At 38.9% G+C, this 22,135-nt stretch overlaps 4 protein-coding genes and 4 non-coding genes across 8 annotated transcripts in view; 6 read left to right on the top strand and 2 right to left on the bottom strand.

Moving 5' to 3' along the window:
• The window catches only part of usp20 (ubiquitin specific peptidase 20), a 19,682-nt gene extending 6,595 nt beyond the window's left edge, over positions 1–13,087 (bottom strand). The window contains exons 1-20 of the mRNA XM_024299161.2: positions 12,905–13,087; positions 12,495–12,599; positions 12,330–12,383; positions 12,098–12,160; positions 11,865–12,005; positions 11,681–11,783; positions 9,627–9,696; positions 9,417–9,530; positions 9,235–9,313; positions 6,168–6,660; positions 5,948–6,097; positions 5,634–5,746; positions 5,201–5,373; positions 2,857–2,951; positions 2,744–2,777; positions 2,621–2,666; positions 2,353–2,533; positions 2,155–2,281; positions 1,911–2,080; positions 380–461 (exon numbers count right to left, since the gene is read on the bottom strand). Coding sequence (XP_024154929.1) covers positions 380–461; positions 1,911–2,080; positions 2,155–2,281; positions 2,353–2,533; positions 2,621–2,666; positions 2,744–2,777; positions 2,857–2,951; positions 5,201–5,373; positions 5,634–5,746; positions 5,948–6,097; positions 6,168–6,660; positions 9,235–9,313; positions 9,417–9,530; positions 9,627–9,696; positions 11,681–11,783; positions 11,865–12,005; positions 12,098–12,160; positions 12,330–12,383; positions 12,495–12,572 — 2,366 coding nt within the window. The 5' untranslated portion in view covers positions 12,573–12,599; positions 12,905–13,087. The remainder of the gene's footprint in view (positions 1–379; positions 462–1,910; positions 2,081–2,154; positions 2,282–2,352; positions 2,534–2,620; positions 2,667–2,743; positions 2,778–2,856; positions 2,952–5,200; positions 5,374–5,633; positions 5,747–5,947; positions 6,098–6,167; positions 6,661–9,234; positions 9,314–9,416; positions 9,531–9,626; positions 9,697–11,680; positions 11,784–11,864; positions 12,006–12,097; positions 12,161–12,329; positions 12,384–12,494; positions 12,600–12,904) is intronic.
• Positions 13,088–14,653: 1,566 nt separating this feature from the next.
• On the top strand, positions 14,654–17,511 carry rpl7a (ribosomal protein L7a). The gene is made up of 8 exons (XM_024299162.2): positions 14,654–14,771; positions 15,686–15,806; positions 15,991–16,140; positions 16,343–16,483; positions 16,694–16,773; positions 16,997–17,127; positions 17,213–17,282; positions 17,372–17,511. The coding sequence occupies exons 1-8, from the start codon at positions 14,769–14,771 to the stop codon at positions 17,474–17,476; spliced, it is 801 nt and encodes a 266-aa protein (XP_024154930.1). The 5' UTR covers positions 14,654–14,768; the 3' UTR covers positions 17,477–17,511.
• Positions 15,848–15,920, top strand: LOC112136206. Its single transcript, XR_002917311.1, has one exon. It is a non-coding gene; the product is annotated as a small nucleolar RNA SNORD24 (small nucleolar RNA).
• LOC112136207 lies at positions 16,206–16,275 on the top strand. Its single transcript, XR_002917312.1, has one exon. It is a non-coding gene; the product is annotated as a small nucleolar RNA SNORD24 (small nucleolar RNA).
• On the top strand, positions 16,541–16,613 carry LOC112136204. The gene has a single exon (XR_002917309.1). It is a non-coding gene; the product is annotated as a small nucleolar RNA SNORD36 (small nucleolar RNA).
• LOC112136205 lies at positions 16,815–16,891 on the top strand. The gene has a single exon (XR_002917310.1). It is a non-coding gene; the product is annotated as a small nucleolar RNA SNORD36 (small nucleolar RNA).
• Positions 17,512–18,093: 582 nt separating the features above from the next.
• Positions 18,094–21,023, bottom strand: LOC112163055 (surfeit locus protein 1). Its single transcript, XM_024299164.1, has 9 exons — positions 20,881–21,023; positions 20,703–20,763; positions 19,884–20,011; positions 19,711–19,793; positions 19,274–19,465; positions 19,114–19,186; positions 18,674–18,836; positions 18,280–18,361; positions 18,094–18,212 (listed from the first exon to the last, which is right to left on the bottom strand). Exons 1-9 carry the CDS (start codon positions 20,932–20,934, stop codon positions 18,146–18,148), a joined length of 903 nt encoding a protein of 300 aa, XP_024154932.1. The 5' UTR covers positions 20,935–21,023; the 3' UTR covers positions 18,094–18,145.
• surf6 (surfeit 6) overlaps positions 20,892–22,135 on the top strand; it is a 3,758-nt gene continuing 2,514 nt past the window's right edge. The window contains exon 1 of the mRNA XM_024299163.2: positions 20,892–21,263. Coding sequence (XP_024154931.2) covers positions 20,915–21,263 — 349 coding nt within the window. The 5' untranslated portion in view covers positions 20,892–20,914. The remainder of the gene's footprint in view (positions 21,264–22,135) is intronic.

Consider the following 22,135-nt stretch of genomic DNA (forward strand, 5'->3'; position numbering starts at 1 on the left):
TCTGAAATTCGCTGTCAAATAAAATAGATTATTGATAAATAAAAAGTTTGAGCAAAGGTTCAAACTGCTAAAAAAATATCCTCAAGTGAGGTGGATGATGGTCTACCTATGCAAATAATGAAAAAATAATAATTATTATTAGTTACATTTCCACCTGTAATTAACTTTTATAAAAAGGCAAACACTTTAAAACAAAAAAATCTAATAATCTAAAAAGATTAACAGATGGTTTGCTGAAACATTTTCAACAAAGTAAAATCTTTGACGATTAAAATACCCTCATTTATTTAATTATTTCTAAGTATTTTACCTTTTTAGGCTTTATATTCAACATAATATTAAAAAAAAAATCAAAATACTATTAAATTTCCTTACTTACCTGTTGTAAAGATATTCCCACACATTTTGGGGGACAATCACGACCAGATCATCTATGTAGTGGTATTTATTTGGAGGAATGCCTGTGCAGAGGAAACATATGTGAAAGTTTAGCTCCAATTTTCCCCCCAGTCTGTACTAAAGGGAAGGAGGGAAAAAAAAAACATCTGGTTTTGCTTTTAGGACAAAACCACCACCTCCATTCTCTCTAAACTTTTAGAAACATGTGGTTAGCAAAGCTTTGATTTTGTAAGAGTTAGGAATTCCTAGTTTTTGTTAGTCTAAAATGATTCAAAGGCAGAATGTTGGGTGTTTAGATTATGTAAGTTCAATTATATATAATGGATCTACAATGTTCCCTCATTTATCACTGGATTTACGTTCTAAACAACCCATAGTTGGTGAAATCCACAAAAATTGTAGAACTATTATAGATGTTGTGAGCCTGTAAAACCCCTCATTACACACTTTCTTAGACATTAACATTTTCTAACTTTTATCTCTTCTTTAAACTCTCAAAGTTCAAACCTTCATAGAAAAATAAGTTCAGTATTATAGAATGAAAACAAATATCTGCTCACGATTAAAGATTTGTGTCAAAGTGGAGGGCTGAAAGCATTTTGTACACAGAGAATGATCGACAATGTTCTGGGCCAATCAGGACGCAGAACACAAACAAAAAAAAATCAGTAAAACCGTGAGACCGCAAAAGGTGAACCACAATATAGCGAGGTAATACTGTAAATTAAAAAATATATCTTTTCTTTAAACATTTCAGACCATAAAACATAATTTAGTGAAGCTGATGAGGTTGTGCTCAAATACAAAAGACTATAATTGGAACGACAGTTATTGTCTCTTGTTAAATTCTATTAGAAAGGTGTTGAAGGATGTCAGTAAGAAGGTGAGAGGACAGCTGTTGGTTTCTCTCCAAAGGAGGTTCTTTGACAAGAATGTCTGATATTTCAAAATAAAAGTACCTGGAGACAGATCCAGTTTATCCTGTTCATTTGCTTCCATGTAAATGAACATATAAAATTACTGGGTAAAATTTTAAATAAAGTCAACTCTTGAGTACTTAGGGAATGAAATATAGTTTCTATATTATTTTATTTTATCTTTTTAATCTAATTTGAACATAAATGGGGGAGTGGCCTGATTGTATAAACGTCCCTCATCAAATCCCCAACTCTAAAACGACCTTAGTTGTTAATTTTCTTTAACTATCAGGCTTCTTTTCTCAACATATTTGCCACATATCCAGAAAAAAACGTTTATGGTAGTATTATTTCTTGATAAAAATACCAACAACCAAACAAAACTGACCTGAAAGTTTGTCCTTTTTTGCTATAAAGTTTAAAAAACTAAAAAAGAAATTGAATGAGAATAGTATTAAGCCCCCTAAAGGTTATTTGGTGAACTACACCCACTTTCAGCCAATTGAAGAGATGAAGAAGTAAAAGGACTGTTTATTTTTTTGTTGTTGGCTCCTGACGTCAAAGTGAGTGTTTTTGAGATCAGACAGATAATACCTCCATGTTGACAAAGGAACGTGTGATTGCTGATCGGGCCCGGTTCTGCAAATGTGTTGAACTTGTTGAGCCATTCCCTGGAGATGTAGAACTGCAGCAGACTGGGCTCCTTCATGTTGGCTAAAGCCACCACCTTCTGTCTCTCTCGGACCGCCTCCTCGCTACTCTTCCTGCGTGAAGGAAAAAAAAAAAGTCAGAAACGATACTAGAGAGGAAAGAGCAGAGAGTCTTAAATCCTACTTACCGATAAAACAACACATAGGCCTCTGCATTCTGCACCACCGTCTCATGGACCTCTGTGACATACTGGTCATCAAACTCATACCACTGTCCATTTATTACATTCTGACAGTAAGCGATGTAGTGTCCGCCTGGAAACGATCAGAGAATGTAAGACTTTCAAACGCAGAGCGATCAGGTGAATCCTGCAATCGTCTCTTACTTCCTGCAGTGCCATGATGGCAAATGACAGACAGCAGATCATAGGTGGTGACTTGAGACGGGCTCTCTTTGGCCAGGAAAGGCCGCATGTCGAGACCCTCCAGCGGGAAGGAAACGTGGCTGCTTATCTTAAACGAGTACATGACTTCGTGCCGGAAACGCTTGAGATGAATGCACAGAATCTACGCAGTACACAGAGAAGTTCATGAGAACGCAACCAAAACTGCTTATCTGCAGCAAGAAAGATCAGATAAAAAAAGAAAAATTACCTCAGGAAGTTTGAGCACTTTACAGTATTTAATACCATTTCGCAACCTGCTCAAAAAGTGCATACAAAACCATGTTAATAACCAGATGTTTGAAACTAATGCACATCAAGGAAAAAAACTCACTTTTTACATCTCTCACAGCTGTACATGTTGTCTCCTAGAAAAAAAAGCGAGCAGAAATAGAAGCTTAAACAGTAAATGAGACAGCATCAGACAACAGCAGCTCATTTCTATACCTTTGAGTTCATCTGCAGCAAAAAAGGCAGCGAGACAGTCCTCCAACGTCACCATGGGGCCCCAAAACCAACTGGGGATGCATGAAACTACGAACCTGGGGAAGGCAAAGCATTAAGATTCAGTTTAACTGCTGGATGTGTGCGAACTGAGCACTGCAGCGGACTTGAAGATGGTCTGATAAGATAAAGTGGAATTAATTAGGCTTTGTGCTGAAAAAAGATGATCTAATAAGATAAATATGATCCCACTAAATCACACTCAACTTTCTTAAAGATTTCAAATGTGGTCAAACTCTGAACTCCAGTGGTTGTTTTGTGTGTGGAAAGGACGCTCCCGAAATCCTTCTTTCCTAATATGAAACGTGTTAATCCTGGCTTTTTCATCTTGGAAAATTGGGAAAGAAAAGAAAATCTGATTCAGAAAGTTTGTAGTTCAACATATTAAGATCTTTGACTGACTTTGTACAGTTGTATAGTAAGTACCCATCATTGTCTCATCAGATAACAGAACCTTCTTTACTTCACACTTCAATTTTTTATCTGTTAGCATCTCTAACAAATGGTTTTTAAGATGTTTGTCTCCGTTTGTAAAATTCCCCTTACTTCTCAGATCAAGCATACTGTACTTTAGCTGTTTATTCTAGTTTGAAATGATCAAACATTAAATATTTTGATCCAAATACATTTTGCTTAATTAAATTCCAGTGATGTCTTTCTGTTGAAAAGGAAGTACAAACACAGAGAATGGAGGTCCAGTCTCTGGTTGACACTTGAAGGATTTTTCTAGTGGAACTTAACAAATACTTTGGGAGGGAAAAAAAAAAAATCACAATTACTTAAGTCCCAGGAAAGGCATCTGATGTAAAATCCAACAAGCGCAAAACAAATTTGAAGAAAAGAAGTGTTTGACTCTAAGAAATTATTTTTTGCTGTGATTACCCAGAATTCTGATCTTATAAACCTGTACATAAAACAGCACAAAAACAGTAAATGTCCATCAGAATGCATAAGAATTAATCAGCAGCATTTGGATTTGTCACCATTTCATTTGTACATATGTCTATGTCCTATATCTAACAGGTTTACAAAGATAGACCTTTAGTTTGACCTTTTAAATTTAGACCAGGCTTAGGTTTCACTGCAATGATCAATAATACATGGAAAAATATACACATTTACTATAATCCTGACAAATAATTGGTTTATTGACTTGAAGTAAAACTGTCTGATACTCTGCAATAGAAATTAGTAGCTTTATAAACAAATACAATGAACATTAGAAAAAAATAACAAAAGGTCAGAGTTAAGGTGGAGTAGTAACTCATTTTTTAAGAAGTTATAAAACACTATTTTAAAATCTCTTTAAAGATAGAAGAATCTTTAGGGACATTTTGAATATTGATGTTGAAATACTGATTACAAAATTCAGTTTAACACTTATTGAGGTCTTTCCAAAGACATTAATGGACATTTCTTAAATCTGTTGTGAATTTTCTTTTTTAAGGTCAGGTAAAAGAAGACAAAACTGGAGATGTTTGAGCATGAGGATGCAACTTTCACTGTTTCCAAATTATAGCTCGGTAACGGGAGAATGATGATAGGAGATGATGATAGCATAGGTTTGAGATTAATACTTTCTGTTTAAAACATTGTTTTTCCACTAAATATCCACTACATACTTTCATACTCATCTAACAGTCTGCCTAAATCCTCAACTCACTCTTTCTCCCTTTCTATTTCAGATGGGGCTTCCCATCCGTTTGAGCCAGAATGACTTTAAACTTGTAGGTGCTACTACTCAACCTGAAACCTTCAACTGCTCCAGTAACATGTCAGAGCTTGATTACACAAAACTACATCATCTGCAAAGAGATCAACCCTCCCTACATTTTTCTGCAGAGCAACTATGTGCATAAAAGTGGTAAAAGCTGCAGGATTTGTAACTCAACAGTTAGACTTTGAAGCAGAAACTGCAGGTTTGTTTGTTCAGATAGGAAAGGGAGAGTTTTGTTTTTTTTTGTGTTTTTTTTTTCCTTTATCCCACATTAAGGCAGCATATCTGTCAAGGTCACCGGATCCTGCATGGATCACACAAAACACCTCCACTATCAACAAAACATCATCCACATAACTGCATTTTCATAGTAAGCATGACAACTCAAGATGCTACTTGTCCACCGTTTTGTTTAAACTTTAACCTGAAATCAAACCTCTCACTATTGAAATCTACAGATAAAGCTTAAATGAAAACAATGCATTTCCTTAATGCAGCTTTGAATCTGATAAGCAAATTGTGAAACGTATTTATTTTCTTTAGTGGGAAAACTGGAAACAGCTGAGTGACCTGCGTATGGAGTCCATGATGAAGGAGATCCACCCCTGCGAACTGTACGAGTCGGGACACACGCCGGTCTTTACGGGCAGGTTTTGATGGATGGAGGAGTGAAGCTTGGCCAAGTCTTCTTTTCCTGGAATAGGGAGTGACAAGTCCTGGAAGGTCTCCACAGTGGTTGAAACCTGTAACAAACACAGACAGTTAGGTGACAGTGCAGAAAAAACAGTATCAAAAGCAATCAGTATCTTAAACTTTTTTACGTTTTAATCTGGTAGATTTGGATTTGTGTTAGTAGAGCCATACTTTGCATAAATAGAATAAATAAATGCCTAAAATGAGAAAAGAAATGTAATGCTCCATGCAAACCTAGCAGTTAGGCTGGTGTACTATGATAGAAGTAAGTAGCTCCCTCTGGTGTTCAAACGTGTGAAGTGCACCTCACCCTGTCACACGTTAAACACTGGACCAGGCTGAGGATGGAGCCGTCAAAGATGTCGGAGATCACGCTGCGATAGTGAGACTGCTTCTTCTTCCTGGAACTGAGCAGCAGTTGAGCTGAAAGACAACGTGATGGAAAAAGACTAAATCTCGAGTACGGTTGCTCTCCAGGTCAATTTGAGCATAACATAGATAAACAATCTCTTATCAGAGATGGGAGGAAGAGCCAGTTCCTTGCACAAAGTTGACTCAAGGTTACTGCACTTTCTTTCATCCCCTGATCAAACTGCAACGTCTTTGGAGATAATTCTCACTTACCTTTTTTTAAGGAGTATGCAGGACCTGCAGAGCGGAGGGGGCTGGAACGTGGAGGGCTTGATGACAGCTTGTGGTGGAGCTCCTGCAAGGTTCGGACCGGGCTGCACGGAGTAGACTGAGGTTGGGTCATTGATGCTTCGTTGTCCGGCTCTAGAAACAGGAAGTTTATGATTTATTGGTGCGCAGTTGAAGCAAAACTCTCTTCTATCCCGCCTTCTACCTGACGTGTTGTTCCTCTGGACTGTGTTAGATGTTTGGTTGTTCTCCTGGTTTTGGACCTCAGCGTTTGAGGATGGGTCCACCTCCTCCTCCTCCTCCCCCCTCTCAGGAGCCCCCTCCTCAGCCGCCGTGTCCACATCGGCGTCCTCGTCCATCTCCTGCGAGGCTCCCCGAAGAGGCGACCCCGACACCCGCTTCTCCTTTAGCCTCTCCTTCTCCGAGATGAGCGTGGCGGAGCCGACCACGGAGGGAGACCTCACCCCATCGCACTCGTCCTGCAGGAGGAGCTCCCCCTCCCCGATGCCTCCCCCCTCCCCCCGATCACTGCTGGACCCGGAGTCACAGGACAGGAACTCGTCCTCTGACGGGGAGCGGTCCCCGTCTCTCCTGTCGTCGCCGTCGCTCCCGTCCCCGCTCATGTTGCACTCGGTCAGAGGCTCCTTCAGCTCCTCGTGTAGCTGGTCCATCAGACAGCGCAGGAACTCCTGGGTGTCCTGGAGGAAGGAAAAAGAAACTGATAGAGTAGAAATGATAAAATAATACATCCATTTATATTTTGGGGTAAAAATAATTGAGGATTAATTTTTGATTTCTCATCACAGACTTTGGTGTACAAATATTCTGATTTCCACACAGTGTTCTCATTCTAAATACTAATCTGCAGTCAGCTGTTTCATGTGCATTAATCTTCTCTGAATAACCGCCACCATTTTTCTAAGCAAGATCAGGGCGTTAATCTGTAAGCATGTACACAAGTTGGTCAAAAAAGGCCAGGTTTGCACTGAGTAAAGCCGAGAGGTGGAGCAATGCTTTGCATGTTGTCTGAGGTCGCAGAAGAAAGATTTTTACTCAGAAACAACAAACATTAAAGAAAGGGAAGCATTCTGTTCCCACATTAGAACCAGAGCCCGTTGATAAATGCTACAGTCTATATTACAGCAAGAGAATTTTTAGTGAAAAAGACTAATTGCATTTCATTTTTGTCTTTTTAATCATCTAAACTCCATCACACTGTTTAAATAAGAGGGGAAAGTTTTGACGTTGGATTGAGTTTGTAATATTTGTTAGAACTGATTTTGTTTAAAACAGATGCCATGTGTATGGTTGTAGAGCTTAGCCCTCCAAGGAAAACTTTTGTACTCAATATTTCTTATAAGACATAGGAGGCACACCCCTAATACTCGTTTGTTTTAGCATATTTATTGTATTTTGTTAAAAGGAAAAATGAATAAACAAAAAACTGAAAAAAGAGGGAAAAAAGAAGGGAAGAATTTTGCTTTCACATTTACGCAAACCAATACCAAGAGACAGACAAGATGGCGGCTGAAAATCATTATCTGGAAGCGGAAATTCCACAAGATTTCAGACTCAGCCACTTTTATTGAAACTTTTTAATGTAAATAAACTAATCAGGATTATCTTAAAATGTGTCAAAAGAGGGTAAACGCTTTCTTAAAGGATAGGACAAAAAAACAGATTTGTAAAACTGTTAAGACTTTTTAATTGGAGCTTTAGCTACATACCAGTGTTTACGTTTGACTGCAGTTACAGTAACTTCAACCCTTCATGCCAGTGGTGTCAAACTCAATCCAACAGGGGGGGGCAAAATTTAAAACACACCTTGGGTCTTGGGATGAACAGGATAAACATTTATTGAACTCACGAAAACTAAATATTTAAGACGTTAAAAATGTAACTTTTTAACATGACCATGAATAAAAACAGACAGATATATTATTCCAGAATAAATCAACTTAAACTTGAAATAACTTTCAATATTTTACTCTCTATAAAAATGTATTTTGTCAAATTTATACAAGTTAGAAATAAGCGCAAGATAACATCGGGTCATTAATAACAATCAAACAAAATGATCTGGAGGGCCGGATTTGGCCCCCGCGTCTCGACTTTGACTTTACGCAATCAACATGAATCAGCTTATTATTTATATTATTTGTATTCTTTTTATTACACGTTATATTAGTATTGTGTTATGTCGCTGAAAAGCCACTTTAAAGTGTTCTTTAGCGACGCAAAAGTAGAATGTAGTAAAAAACTGGCTAGTTCTTTCATCTGTCGCTAATTATTAAGCACCTTTAGTTCTTCCCAACATAATCACCTTCAAAACATTTTACTTTTGCACTTTTTCATATTTCTACTATGCTCCGTCTGGGTTTTCCCTTACAATTCTACATCCAATAGGTTACATAGATTTTTTTTCCCTGGTTTATTCTGGTTAGCTGGAAAGTCTGTACAGATTCAGATTGTAGTGAACTGCACCAGTTTGATTTGATGTCTACCAAGACCTTCCAGTTTGTTTCCACAAAAATATTCACATCAAACAAGCTTCTAATCTAAGAAAAAAAGCTGTGGTCCAGACCAAAAATCATTGTACCTATTCATGAGATGTGAGGAAGTGGCTGCTGAATGTGAAAACACTGATTATGCATCAAGCAGCAGGTGCTAGTCCTAAAAGGTGGGGGCGTCAGTCATGAAAAATGCATTATGTTTCATCCATCTGGTAAAAGTCTAAAGCCGTGCAGAGTTCATCACCATGAACCCACATAGACATGCTCCTGTGTTTAATTGATGAGCCGAGTGCCAATTAGGACATTTTATTATAAATTAACCTTAAGTGGCTGCAATCATTTGGATTTCCATGTCTGATGATGGGTCACACTAACTTATTAACCTCAATGAGAGATTATTATGGCAAATATATGATACTTTTGCATGTGCAATTAAAGAATCCTCATGTTTTGTTTTCACTTCTCAATTTTACATTCATTCAAAGCTTCCTTCTGCCAATTCTGCTTAGAAAATTGCATTTTTTCCCCCAAATTTGCTTTGTAAAATAAAAATGGACTCCCATAATTCTTCCTTTTAAAACTGGGACAAATCTGACCGTTTCTACCCATGGATAAATATATCCGATTAGCTAAATTAGTTAGAAAGTGGGCTATGCTTTAGGATAATGCAACAAGGTAAATTATTTTACATAACCCATAAAAAAAGGAAGAAACAAGATTCATTTTAGGAAAAAGAAAGATAAGAGTGGCTGCAGTTACCTGCTGTGCATAACCTCGAAACATGGGGTTTACTAGTTTGATACCGTGGGAAAGGCTGGTAGGCACGACATAGCTGGGCCTGAAAGGGCAGAAATCATAAACTACTTTAATCTGAGGAAATAATATCCTATATAAAGCCTTGCGGTCACCGTTTAAACCATGTAATTACACTTTTTTGTTACCTTTTCTTATGCCACAGCTCTGAGATGAGTTTCTGGTAGCTCTTGCACAAAGCAGGCTTCTTATCAGTCCGGACCAGTCCGCTGCAGTCCAGGAAAAACTGGGTGAGGGGGGGGCTGGTGATGAAAAAAGAGAGGAAAATTTGAATTAAAGGACAAAAACTAGTCGCATGCCTGATGGGGAGCAGATTTAAGAAAGGCAAGTGAACGCACCAGTTGGACAAAGCTTGCAGAGCTGCATTCATGTAGCAGGAGTTTCCAATATTCTTCATTCCTGTTAGACCTGCAGCCAGCAGCAAAAACAAGAATGAAAGACTCTGTCCAACCAACACTTATCCAAAGACTGTGCATGCGGCCAGGAGTCTAAGCAAAGATGCTCAGACCTCTTTCTCCACAGGAACTTCCTCGAGTTCTATCAGAGGTTCTCAAGACACCTCTAGCCTGAAAGGCATCCTCCTGATGTCCCAAAAATGCTAAAAGATACTGGAGACACCTGAACTATCTTCTCTCAATGTGGAGGAGCAGCGGCTCAACTTCTTACTGTAATGTGTAGTCCCCTTTTAGTTGGAACACACTCCCCCACCCCAGTCTGGAGGCAGTGCACCTGACAGCTACACAACGTTGCAAAGGCGTGTCAGGCTGGACTTCATCTGCCTTTCCCTGAGGGAGCGTTCTGACTACCTCTGAGACTTCAGTTTGAGTGATGGACTGCGTTTGCCTCAGCCAAAGCCTGAGCTGCTTGGACTGTGGATATCAGTCAGCCAAAGACTTCCTCTTCAGCTGTATGGGATCGATAAGCATCCTGCAATCCCCGTCAGGTTCATGGATTACGTCCCCGACAAGAAACAGAGACGTTACGGGCGGCCACACCTTGAAATAATCAATGGAGGTGGAAGACACTCCGATTCAATGTCTCCAGCTTCTCTTGCTACCTGGTTCAAGCTCTCCTAGATTTGGCAATTGAAGACCCTTCTAATAGTGACTCTCATGGTATGTTTGGGTCTCCTAGGTCTGTACGGCTTCCTAGGCGTGGTGAGGGCGTCAACCAATCAGGGACTCAGCTTTGGGCATGTGGTGTTTTTAGTGATTAGATCAAAAGGTAGAAGATTCAATATGGCGGTCCGATGTGGGGATTTTTGCCCTGTACTTCCATCCATTTTCTTAACCCTCTGGGACACGTGGGATTGCCGGAGACATTCCCGACTACTGTTAGGTGAAGGCGGAAACAGTCTGGACACAGTCTGTCACAGAGCCTATGGAGCCGGAGCGATCAGCCCCCTATGCTAGCAACCCACCTAGTGAACAGCTTAGCAAGCTCCACTTCCCAGGGTCTGGCAGATCAAGCGAGCATTGCATCCCAGGGTCCTGCTGAGCTAGCATACGCAGCAGCACATGCTGCCGGTTTCTGGGTAGCAGAGCTTGCTATGCTGGCCTGCCGGGGGTTGGCTGTCCACTGGTACGCAATCACTATAGCTCAATAGGCTCATGATGTTTTTCTTATTTTCATAAAGACAAAAATAAAAAGATCTTCCAATTTGCTTTTTATTTTTCCCTCTTGCGATAATGCGGGACAGAAATTCTTCAAACTGGGCCACAGAGAGACGGAAGTGCCATTTGAAACGGTCCTCATGCCGGCGCAGCTCCTTCTGTAAATGGTGAAATTCACCGTAGTGCGAGCGTCTCTGGAGGATCTGGTGAACACAGACCCGGCGACGTGTTTGCCAGTGAATCTGTACAGCTCTCCAAAACATATAGCCCCAAGCTACTTGCTCAACATCATCCATGTTTTCCAATGATGTGGTCAAGGAATGAAGTTCTTCAGCAGTTGCTCCGCGGCAGGCGCGTCAGGGCGTTGAGCAGTACATTTGACAGGTGTAAAAAGAGAGGCGGCAGACATCTGTGCTGCTGTTTGACACACAAACAACAACCAAAGTAAGAGACTTCTCCCTGGACTTGGAGGGATTGGGACTTGGAGGCAAACTCTTTCCCACTGAGTGAGGTGAGATTCCATCTACTAATAAGTCAATTTCCATGGATTGGGCTGTGGAAGCACCCCAACCCTGGCACCAGAAGCGGGGCCCCAGTGATGTGACACCAGGGCCAGGTAGAAAACCTTACTTTTACGTTTTTTTTTATATATGTTTACATTTCAACAGCTGGAAATACTATTTTTGTTTCAACGCTTGCTTGTTCTGATACTTAAACACATCATTCACTCTGTTTAACTGGCCTGTTTTTTTTAAGTACTGAGAGGAGATCCTCTGCACCTCTAGGTTTCAGCTCATCTTCTTCTGATTCTGAACCGTCCTCTTCTGCCACAGCGATTGGAACAGCTTTTAGTGGGTGACCTCCAGACTGCGGAGCTCCATCCTAAAAATAAAACAAAAAACATAGATTATTAGGATGTTTTTTTTAAGTGAAATTGTATGTGGAACTGGTGTGGACCCAGACCTGCTCTGCAGCTTTGCAGTGGTGTGGAGCAGCCGGTCCGGGGACCAGGGCTGGCCTCTGGTCTAGAAACACCTCCCGCTCACACGTGTAACACCAGATCCTGAAGGTTGTTAGGTTCACCGTCAGATTGTGCTTCTTCGCCTGCAAGATAGACGCAAGAAAATCTAAATTTTTAATAAATTCAAAGTGCAAAAAAGGTGGAGAACCAATCAGCCTTGCAGGTGTCACTTTACCTGTGCGTGCAAGGTGCTGTGATCAGAATAGGACTCTCCACATCCAACGTAAGGACAGTCACTCTGCAGATCAGAGACACAGATTACATCTAGCAAAGCAGGGGCTTTCAGTTCTGCTAGAACTTATACAAATCTATCATTCACTTTAAAGTAGAAACTGATTACAGATGATGCAACTTTTCATAGGAAGCGCAAAAAACCACCACAATCATCTACAACAAGGGAAGCATACCTGCAGACAAGCCCACAGGTTTGGCCCCCCAGCACCACATGACTGGCAAGTCCCCTTTAAAGAAATGTTTAAAAATGAGAAAATCAAACAGATTTGGGGCAAATGATAAGCTAGTGATATTTATTGTGGCATCCATTTTACACAGCAACATAAATGCAAACCCACCTTTGATTTCTGCAGTAGATCATCCTTGGTCACTTCACCTATGGAGTCCAGGTGAGGACAAACGTCCTGCTCTGCCATGACTACTCACTGCCTTCAATGGTACGTCTGTTAAGTTGACAGCTGACATGTAAATTCATAACAGAGGCTCTTCTACCTTAAGCTAGCTCCGTCATCACAACACCAAAGGCGAACTGCAGGCACAAACATAAAGCGGTCGGTCTCTGACTGCTAGCTTAAGCGTGTTAAACATCGACATTACAGTTTATTGTTTCACCCCCAGAACGTGTACCTAAACAGAATGACACCTCAGCAAAGTGACAGGCCCAATGTTTACCCTCGAAAGCTCATCCCTCTCTCTGTCTGTCGGTCTGCAGCGATAAAAGTTGTCACAAATAATTCCTTATTATTACCAAAGAAGAAGAGCGGATGCCGCAGGCGTAACAGTTATTTCTCATCTTCCAGAAAAGCCCTCGAGTAGACTCCGAGCAGCAGTTAGCAAGAAGAAGAGGAGCAAGGCGTCGTTAAAAGCTGGCCCACCATCCTGGAACTGACACCCCCCTCGCGCTCAGCCGCGCGGGCTCGACGCACGTTCTGAGAGCCACAGCGGGCGCTACCAATGGCTGTAAACGGGGGTCTAAAAGGGGAGGAGTCAGAAAATGTAAACTACTATCACAGACATTTTTTTCTTTTGTTTTATATATATATATATATATATATAAAGAAAACTTCAAGAAAAACACTAGTTAGAATATTATATTTTAATAAAAATATATATTTTGTTTTCAAAATGAATAAATGAACACGTGACTTGTCAAAACAGTGAGATATCCGTGTAAATGCTGAAAAATATTACGTTTTCCATACGTTTCAGGTATGTCGCAATGGGAATGTTTGACCATTCTTCCAGGAATGCATTTGTGAGATCAGACAATTATGTTTAACAAGAAGAGGACTCACTCCCTTTCATCTCAACCTGACCTCCATCAGCTTAAGGTCAGGACTGCCAGTCAAGATCTTCCTCACCAAACTGGACCTTGCTTATGCACTATTCACAGGAAGGAGTCATTCTAAAGATATTTAAGCAAAATTATGAGCATGACACTATCCAAAATATCTTGGTATGCAAAAGCATGCAAAATTAACTTTAATGATTAAAGACCCATTCTAAAAAAGTGTAGTTTTAATATGTAATTTTGGCACTTTACTCATTTAAAGAAAATTAAGGTCAAAATTGCATTTCTGAGTATTTCTTTATTCAAATTGCTGTGAATCAGGAGTAGATGAAAAATGTTGTTTGAAAAACTTGCTGTGACATAAAAAAGTTTCCTTCTCCACTCACAAAGAGAAGGGAAGGGGAGGTGGGGTTGCTCCATGTCAACAGTCCCAGAAAACGACTCAGAAAACGACTGTTTTGTGTGTGTGTGTGTGTCTAAAATGGTGTAATCATTCTTAAAAGGCCACAGAGAGTGCTTTAAAATATCTCAAAATATCATTGGAGAGAAGGTATTTAACATAAATTAAGGGACCAATCTCAGCTCCTGAAAAAAACCCACATCATAATACCCCTTCCACCAAAAGTCCCACTTGGTACTATGCAAATAAGTACTATTCCTCTAGAAAACAGAGATTTATCCATTAGACTCCCAACTTGAGAAGCTAATTTGACCAACTCTCATTTTCTCTTTCTGCTTGAATTGTTTCACTGTTCAACTCAGATAATAAAACCTTGGATATTTGGTTAATGTTTTTACCAAAAGGCAAACATTAGAAGTATAACGTTGTTTTTCATTGAGCGCATTTCATTTCTTGTTTATGCATTTCTGGATTATTATTTTTAAAGTTTAAAGTTTTTATTAAGATTTTTTTTACTGTTGTATTTAATTAATATAGGCTTTTATGAAACAAGTAGGTTTTTTATGAAATGTGCTTTATTGATTTTTTTTTATAATTTATTTCTCAGACGTCAGATAAAATGGCAGAACTTGTGAATTAGGAGTTATTTATTACAAACCAACAATTCACAGATTAAAGTAGCAAAAAGTATAATTTTATGTCATCTTAACAATTTTCGTTTGACCTGTGCAAAAAAAATGTATTGCCCCCGATAAAGTTGCAGTGTGCTTTTTTAAAGATCATGTGTTCACAAAGGTTAATGTAAACAAATGAAAAATCCGATCCTGGATCAGTTCAGTAAACGCAGAATGTTGCTGCACCAAGCCTCGCGGTATTTCCGTTACCCAGAATCCTTTGCTCCTCCTTTCTGCCTGAACCAACATGGTGGGTACATACTTGCTTTTTCCGACCAAAGCTAATGCCTTCTAAATCTAAATGCATCTGTGTCTGCATACCTCGTACGTTCTCATCTAACGTCAATTCGTACTCTTTTAATCCTTAATCTTCACTCTAGGTGGATATTGGAGCCTGATAACGCGTGGTTAATGGTTAAAATTGAGTTTGATTTACTGAAACGTACCCGGTACGAGCAGCGCTTCGGCGCATTACACTAAGCTAACCCACGCTAAGTGTACAAGCTTTCTTGTTGTGTTTCTATTCTAATAATTTTTTGTGAATTTGCTTTGTCTGTTATTTATGGGAAAGTATAACTAGTTAGAAAGCGTGAAGTACCAGACTGTTGTTACTTGGCATGTAGCTCTGAGTGAATGGAGCATTAGCTCGAACTTGCTAACACCTGGTAGATAAGTAGTTTGTTGTACCCTGACTGGTTGCTTCGTTTGGTACTTTTTCAAAATTTTGGGTCATAAATACTCAGATTATGATGATTGACTTAAATGAATTGTACATTATTGCAGAAATGTGAGCTTTGTGAAGTTGTGGGTAAATGAGGCCACAATTATGGGAAGTTGTATCAATCCTGGTCCTTAGAAACAGTTTTCCAGTACTACTCTGCACAAAAGCACCTGCCTTTGATTAACTTCCGCAGAGCTTCATAATTAACTGAATCATTTGTATAAAAGGAGGTCAACGTGAAAAACTAAGCATGGAACCACTGGTTTTGAGTTTATTGAGCTGGGTTTGAAATGAGGAGGTGTTACTTAGACATTAGTTGCCATCAACTCATCATATTTGTTGTTTTTAATGGAAACGGCTAGTAAATAACTTGTGATTAAGTCATTTGGCTGTTTTTAAAAAGTAATTGATTTGATTAATGTTTGACAATTTCTTCCTTTCAGCCTAAGGGAAAGAAGGCTAAGGGGAAGAAGGTGGCACCTGCCCCTTCCGTGGCCAAAAAACATGAGGCCAAGAAAGTCGTCAACCCCCTATTTGAGAAGAGGCCCAAGAACTTTGGCATTGGTACGTATCCACTGTTTCTGGTATGAGAGAAACTGTTGCGATGCAGATGATGTCAACGAATATTTGCTAACTGAATACTAATGGTGACAATCTTCCACCAAGATCGCTGATGCATTTTTAAAGTGACATCTAATGGTTTTGTGTATGTGTTGTGTTTCTTATCTTTGGGTTTTGTTGTCCACAGGCCAGGATATCCAGCCGAAGCGTGATTTGACACGCTTTGTTAAATGGCCCCGTTATGTGCGCCTGCAGAGGCAGCGCTCCATCCTCTACAAGCGTCTCAAAGTTCCTCCTGCAATCAACCAGTTCACCCAGGCTCTGGACCGCCAGACAGGTAAAGCTTCACCTTTTTTTTCTGGAAAGGTGCTAATTTTCCCTTTAGCAGTTAAGTTTTTACTTTGCAAATGATGTAAACGAATATTTGCTATCTGAGTGATGCTGACGCATTTCCACCAAGATCGCTGATGCAGTTCCATGTAGCTATCAGTAGTTCTTAAAGCTTTGATAGGAAATGTAATATAAAGTTTATTTTTTAGCCACTCAGCTCTTCAAGTTGGCACACAAGTACCGGCCAGAGACCAAGCAGGAGAAGAAGCAGAGGCTGCTGGCTCGTGCCGAGCAGAAGGCTGCTGGGAAAGGAGACACCCCCACCAAGAGGCCTCCCGTTCTCCGTGCAGGTAAATTAAATAAAATGAAAAGGTTGTAAAAATCTGTTTTGATGTGTTTTGGCTTTAATGCAATGATGTTCAGAATTTCTTCACCTGAAACTTTCTTTGATGGTTTTTGAGCTTTTTAACCCTGAGCATTGGCCATTAGTTGTAGTGATCGAAAGGTCTGTTTGTTTTTTCCTGGGACAAATTCATCTTATAGTTCTCTATTGTCTCCAGGTGTAAACACTGTCACAACTCTGGTGGAGAGCAAGAAGGCTCAGCTGGTCGTCATCGCCCACGATGTCGATCCTATTGAGGTGAGATTAGTTTGATGTTTTTTTTTTGGTCATGTGGTCGCTGGCAATGATGTCTGAATTTCTTCACCTGAATCCTCTGTGTGGATCCAAACATACGAGCTTTTTAACCCTGAGCAGCAACCACAAAATATAAAGCTTGACTGAACCTTAAATCTGCTTTATTGTGGATATTTCTGATGTAATCAATTAAAACTTTTTTTACTTTTTTGTTGTTTTGCTTCAGCTGGTCGTGTTCCTGCCTGCTCTCTGCCGCAAGATGGGAGTGCCGTACTGTATCGTCAAGGGCAAAGCGAGACTGGGCCGACTGGTGCACAGAAAGACGTGCACTTCTGTTGCTTTCACACAAGTTAACCCGTAAGCGAGAGCTTTTTGGCTATATATGTAACCAGTTTAGACATTTTTGTTAGGCCTGCATTAATTTTTTTGTCTTCTCTCCCAGTGAGGATAAAGGTGCACTTGCTAAACTTGTGGAAGCCATCAAAACCAACTACAATGACAGATTTGAGGAGGTGAGATTTCGCTAATAAAATCTGCTGTTTCCATCATCTGCTTCATGGCATTCTTCCTCAAACCTCCTGAAATTCTCGTTTTGTTTCAGATCCGTCGTCATTGGGGAGGCAATCTCATGGGTCCCAAATCCACAGCCCGCATTGCTAAGTTGGAGAAGGCTAAGGCCAAGGAACTGGCTACCAAGCTTGGTTAATATGTTTGGAATAAAAAATCTATGTCCTAATTTAAGACTCTGGTTTGATCATTTCATCTTCTCAGTGGGTAGTACTGTAACAGAAATACTGTCAATTTTCTAAGATATTTTGTTTCTGCCTTCAGCTGAGAAGTTGAGGTTGTCACATATGACAAAGTGAGGTAAATGTGAGGGGTGGTTTTAAGCAAAATTATAGTATTCAGGCAAAATGTATAAACACGTTTTTCTAAAAAGAGTTGAGACTTTTAGCTACATTTACCATCTGCATCTGTTAAGAACCTAATAATCTGTTTATTATGTGAAACTAAAATGTGAATGAATTTGGCATTCTATCTGGTTCATTTGTACACATTTAATTTACAATCACTTATCTTGCAAGAAATGCAAAGAATCTTGAAAACTTCATCTCCACTGTCCAGTAACGGGTATTTAACTCTTGAGTCACGCTGGTTAAATTATTGGCAAGAGGTCCTGTATCAATCTTAGGTCAGTGAATCAGATCATTCAAAATGAATATCAACAAAAAATTGCATCAACCCCAAATTATGATACGAATCGTTAATCCACTACTGGATACAGATAAATTTATCAATGTAAACAGAAAATCAAAACTCATCTGTGGTTTCCAATATAGTTTTATTGAGTGATTACAATCTTATTTTTACAGATTCAAAGTTTGATCTTCTTGATGAACTTTGCATACCACATGTAGGTAGTAGCTGCACACAAGCCATACCTGGGATGAAAAAGATCATTAGCACTTGACATTCAGACGATATTTAACATGGATCCTCCTCACCTACCATGTAATGATGTACTGCATGTGTTCATTCCTTAGTGTAACTCTGGTCTGACCTCCTATTGGACCTCCAGGAATCGTGCTCCCTGCATTATCAAGGAAGAAATGAACCTTTATTTAGCACTTTTTTGTTTTTCTTGAAGGCCCAGCATGTTCTACAGTCAGCCATGCACACATTCATTCACACACTCCACTGCTTAACATTTGCATCAACCTATAACCACCAGGAGGAATGTGGAGTTCAGTTAGTTATGGATACTTCAACACAAAACAGTAACTAAACCTACAATCTTCCAATCAGAGATCAACACATCTAATGTCATTTTAACACCGTGAGAATAAAGTACTGGAATAATTCAAAGACTTTTTATTGTAACTGTCACCAACAGTTAAATTACCAAAGTCAGCATCAATGAAGATGGGTGCAGCTCCAGTGACGTGGCACATGGCCTCCAGGTCACGGTAATGCCAGTGGTTTCTCTCCACATCATTGTTTGGTACAAACGGCTTCCGGTTCTCATTCAGCCTGACGATGCCGACCACTTCCATCTCATCCTCCACCTGTGTGGAAAAACCAGAGCGGAAATTGGTCGGCTGTGCAAAAATCTTTAAAAAAAAACTTTCAACATTTAAGACATTTTATTTTCAAACACTTTCAAAATGAGAACATAAATATTTAAGAATCTACGATTTAAGTATTTTAATACTTGCAAACATTTGGTGCATTTGGAAAGTGCTCTACTTTTCCCATATTTTTTACTTATTTTATAAAAATACAGTTTAAAATTCACCATATTCACTGCATTAATACATTTTTCTTCCAGCCCATCAAACAGACCTGCCCTTTCATCCTGGTCTCTGGTCTTATCTTCTGCCTGGGGACGTATCCTCTGTTCACCAGGATTGTGATGCTGCAGCGACACACAAACAGAACAGAGCTGAACGTTTTGTAGCACATGTGCGCTTTTGGTTCTGTGATGGTTTTTCCAGCTCCTTACCCGAGGTCGGTGCACTGGAACGGTGTGATGACGTTGGCACCGGTCTCTCCACTTGAAGACAGGCTGCCGGCCTCTCTGGCCTCCTTCTCGGGGTCGACGGGGGAGCGGGGCATGATGTAGAGCTCCTTTGAATGATCATAGCGGCCCCGCACCCTCACTCTCCGGTACTCCAGTTTATCCACCTCGTTAGGACTGAGACACAGAAGGAGAAAAGAAAGGAAAACCTGCTAAAGGGAACATAAACACACATATTTGCTTTTATTTTGAAAATATTAAAAATGTTAAAATGTCCTTAGGACTTTTTAGCAACTTTGTAGGAAAATGTACATGAAAGCAGTAAAAAAAGCTAGTAAAAAAGTACTGCTTTATTGTCAGAAATTATTTAGTAATGAACTATTTATTCTATTATTCACATAGACCAAAATCTGAGTACTTACTCCAGTGGAAGTGGAATGGGTTCTTCTGTAGTGAGGCGGTGCAGTTCATTGATTAGTCCCATTTTCCACTGACGTCGTTTCACCTGCACAGACATGGTCAAATAATTTCACCAAACATCTACACATCAGTAAAAGAAAGAAAGTTCAGTAAAAACAAAATCTGGTTGTACTACCTGCCATGTACCGAGGCCGAAGGTGGTGGCGGGGATGAGCAGCAGAAACCACTTGAGGAACGAGTCTTCAGTTTTGTCCGCTTTGACTGCTGTAGAGCTGCACAGACGGCCAAAGCTGAGAACCCTGCCTGCAGAAAGAGCATGAAAAACAGAAATCACACATGAATGTTGAAAAATTGCATTCAATAGTTCAAATAAACTGCAAAAAAATGAAACATTTGGTAGATTAGTTCTAACTTGTAATAAATTACTTCTGGGCAGAAGCACTTTATTGGATTAATTTGATTGTATTTGAATTATGACCCCCTCTTTATACCACATTTCTAAATAACATGCTCAGAAACTTTTAACAAATTTAAGGATAAAGAATAATTTAATCAATAGCAATAAATGTATGTTTCTTTTGGTTTATTTATTTATTTTTTTTAGCCAGCTGTGTTCACCTCGCAAATTCATGATTGCAACGCCAATTAGACACAATTTAAAGCCCAAATAAGCTGGTTTTCAAAGTAAAAGTTTTATTTACATGGTGCATTCTTACATCTTGTAAAAAATACCAAAAACAAATGTCCTAACTTTTTCTGCTATGCTTATATTTTTGCATTTTAAAAGTGTAACTATATATGATTTTATTAGACCTTCTAATGTAATTTAGACCGATATGCCACCACAAAATCAGCCAATATAAAGAAGGGATTTAAGCTACAGGGAGTAGAAACCGAATCATTTTAGGAAAACACTTCCTGACACTTCAAAATAATAGTTAACCATGCCAATAAAATCATCTTGTAACAAATATTATGATAATAAAATTAGTACCGTCAGAACGTTTGAAGAGTCTGGGGAGAAAAATATTCCTCTTGATGTAAACAACTCGGGTCTAAAGTTTATAAAACACAAAATAGATGCTTTTTTAAAATGACTTTCAGATTCATTGAGATAAAAAACAACAACAAAAAACACCCAAATTTTAAGTTAAGCATAAAAAAAATCTTACCTGTTTCTGAAGAGACCTGCTCGAAAAGGCAATTATGGATTTTAGAGAAGCCATCCTTGATCAGAATTATGAATATAATCAAAGAAAAACTAGGTTTGAAGATCAACTATGTAACAGCGACATTGACATGTTTGTGCCCGGAGTTTTTCGGGTGTTACTACTTCCGGTTTGTGACGTCGTCCATCCCACTTGTCGAAGGTTCCCACGTGCGCACAGAAATGTGTTTGTGACTTTTAAATTTCCATATTTTCCCACTCCGGCCTCTGTTTTAAACAATTTAAATTTGTTTTTGAACATGAACCTCGCTGCGAAGGACGCCTACATTCAGAAATTTGCAAGTAAAGTCTTTTCTCAGCACCAGGAATCTAAAGAGAGACCGTTTGGTAAGTAAAAACTAGCCTTTTTTTGCTAATTAAAACGTTTACGGATGAAGTAAAGTTAGCTTGTTATTCCTTTATTATTATTTAGTTAGTCCATGATACACTTCTGCTGTGATACTGTTGTTGACCTAAAAGAGGCGCTACATTCATATAATAGGTTACTTTAATTTCCCTTTCACCCTTTTTTAGTACAGAAAAGAGAAATACTAGTTTAGGGTCAATTTTGTTAAATGTTTAGCGAGTGAACTCCGTTTTTTTATTTGACATGTTAAATTTAATTAATTCATTTTTTACATAAACTTGTGCAGAACCTACGAAATGTAGGTTGTCAGATAAACAATCCAAAAGCTAAATAAATTATTAATGTTTTTTTGTGTGTGTATGTGTTTTGAAATTTTCTGTTGTTCTGTGGCTTTATTGATAGCTTTGTTAAAACGAAATTTGAATAATATTTTTCATACATTCAAGAACAACTTAAAGTATCCCAGTTTCAGTAGCAGAAATGCACAATAAAAATTAAAAATATTTCAATTAAAGAACATTATATCTTGATATTAGCCAAAAATAAAAAGTCTAATGTGGTTTAAAAGAATAGTGTATATATAAATGTTTATTAGTATATATTTGTGTTCATTACAGAATTAAATGATAAAAAGTCTTGTGACTGAGGAGATTAATGTCCTGCTTGCTTTTGCCAGTAATTTCCATCTCTGAATCGGAGAAAAGTCAAACACAGCGTGACCTGCTTCCGCTGTTAATTGAGGAAGAAAAATGTTTTGTTGTTGTTGGCAGAAATGACCTGAAAATTGCTGATTTGTTTCCTGTCAGTCTCATGGTACAGCCTAACATAAGTTTTTTTTTTTTTTTTTTTTTTT

This window comes from Oryzias melastigma, linkage group LG12, assembly GCF_002922805.2.
Source record: "Oryzias melastigma strain HK-1 linkage group LG12, ASM292280v2, whole genome shotgun sequence".
In the NCBI taxonomy this organism is placed as follows: Eukaryota; Metazoa; Chordata; class Actinopteri; order Beloniformes; family Adrianichthyidae; genus Oryzias; species Oryzias melastigma.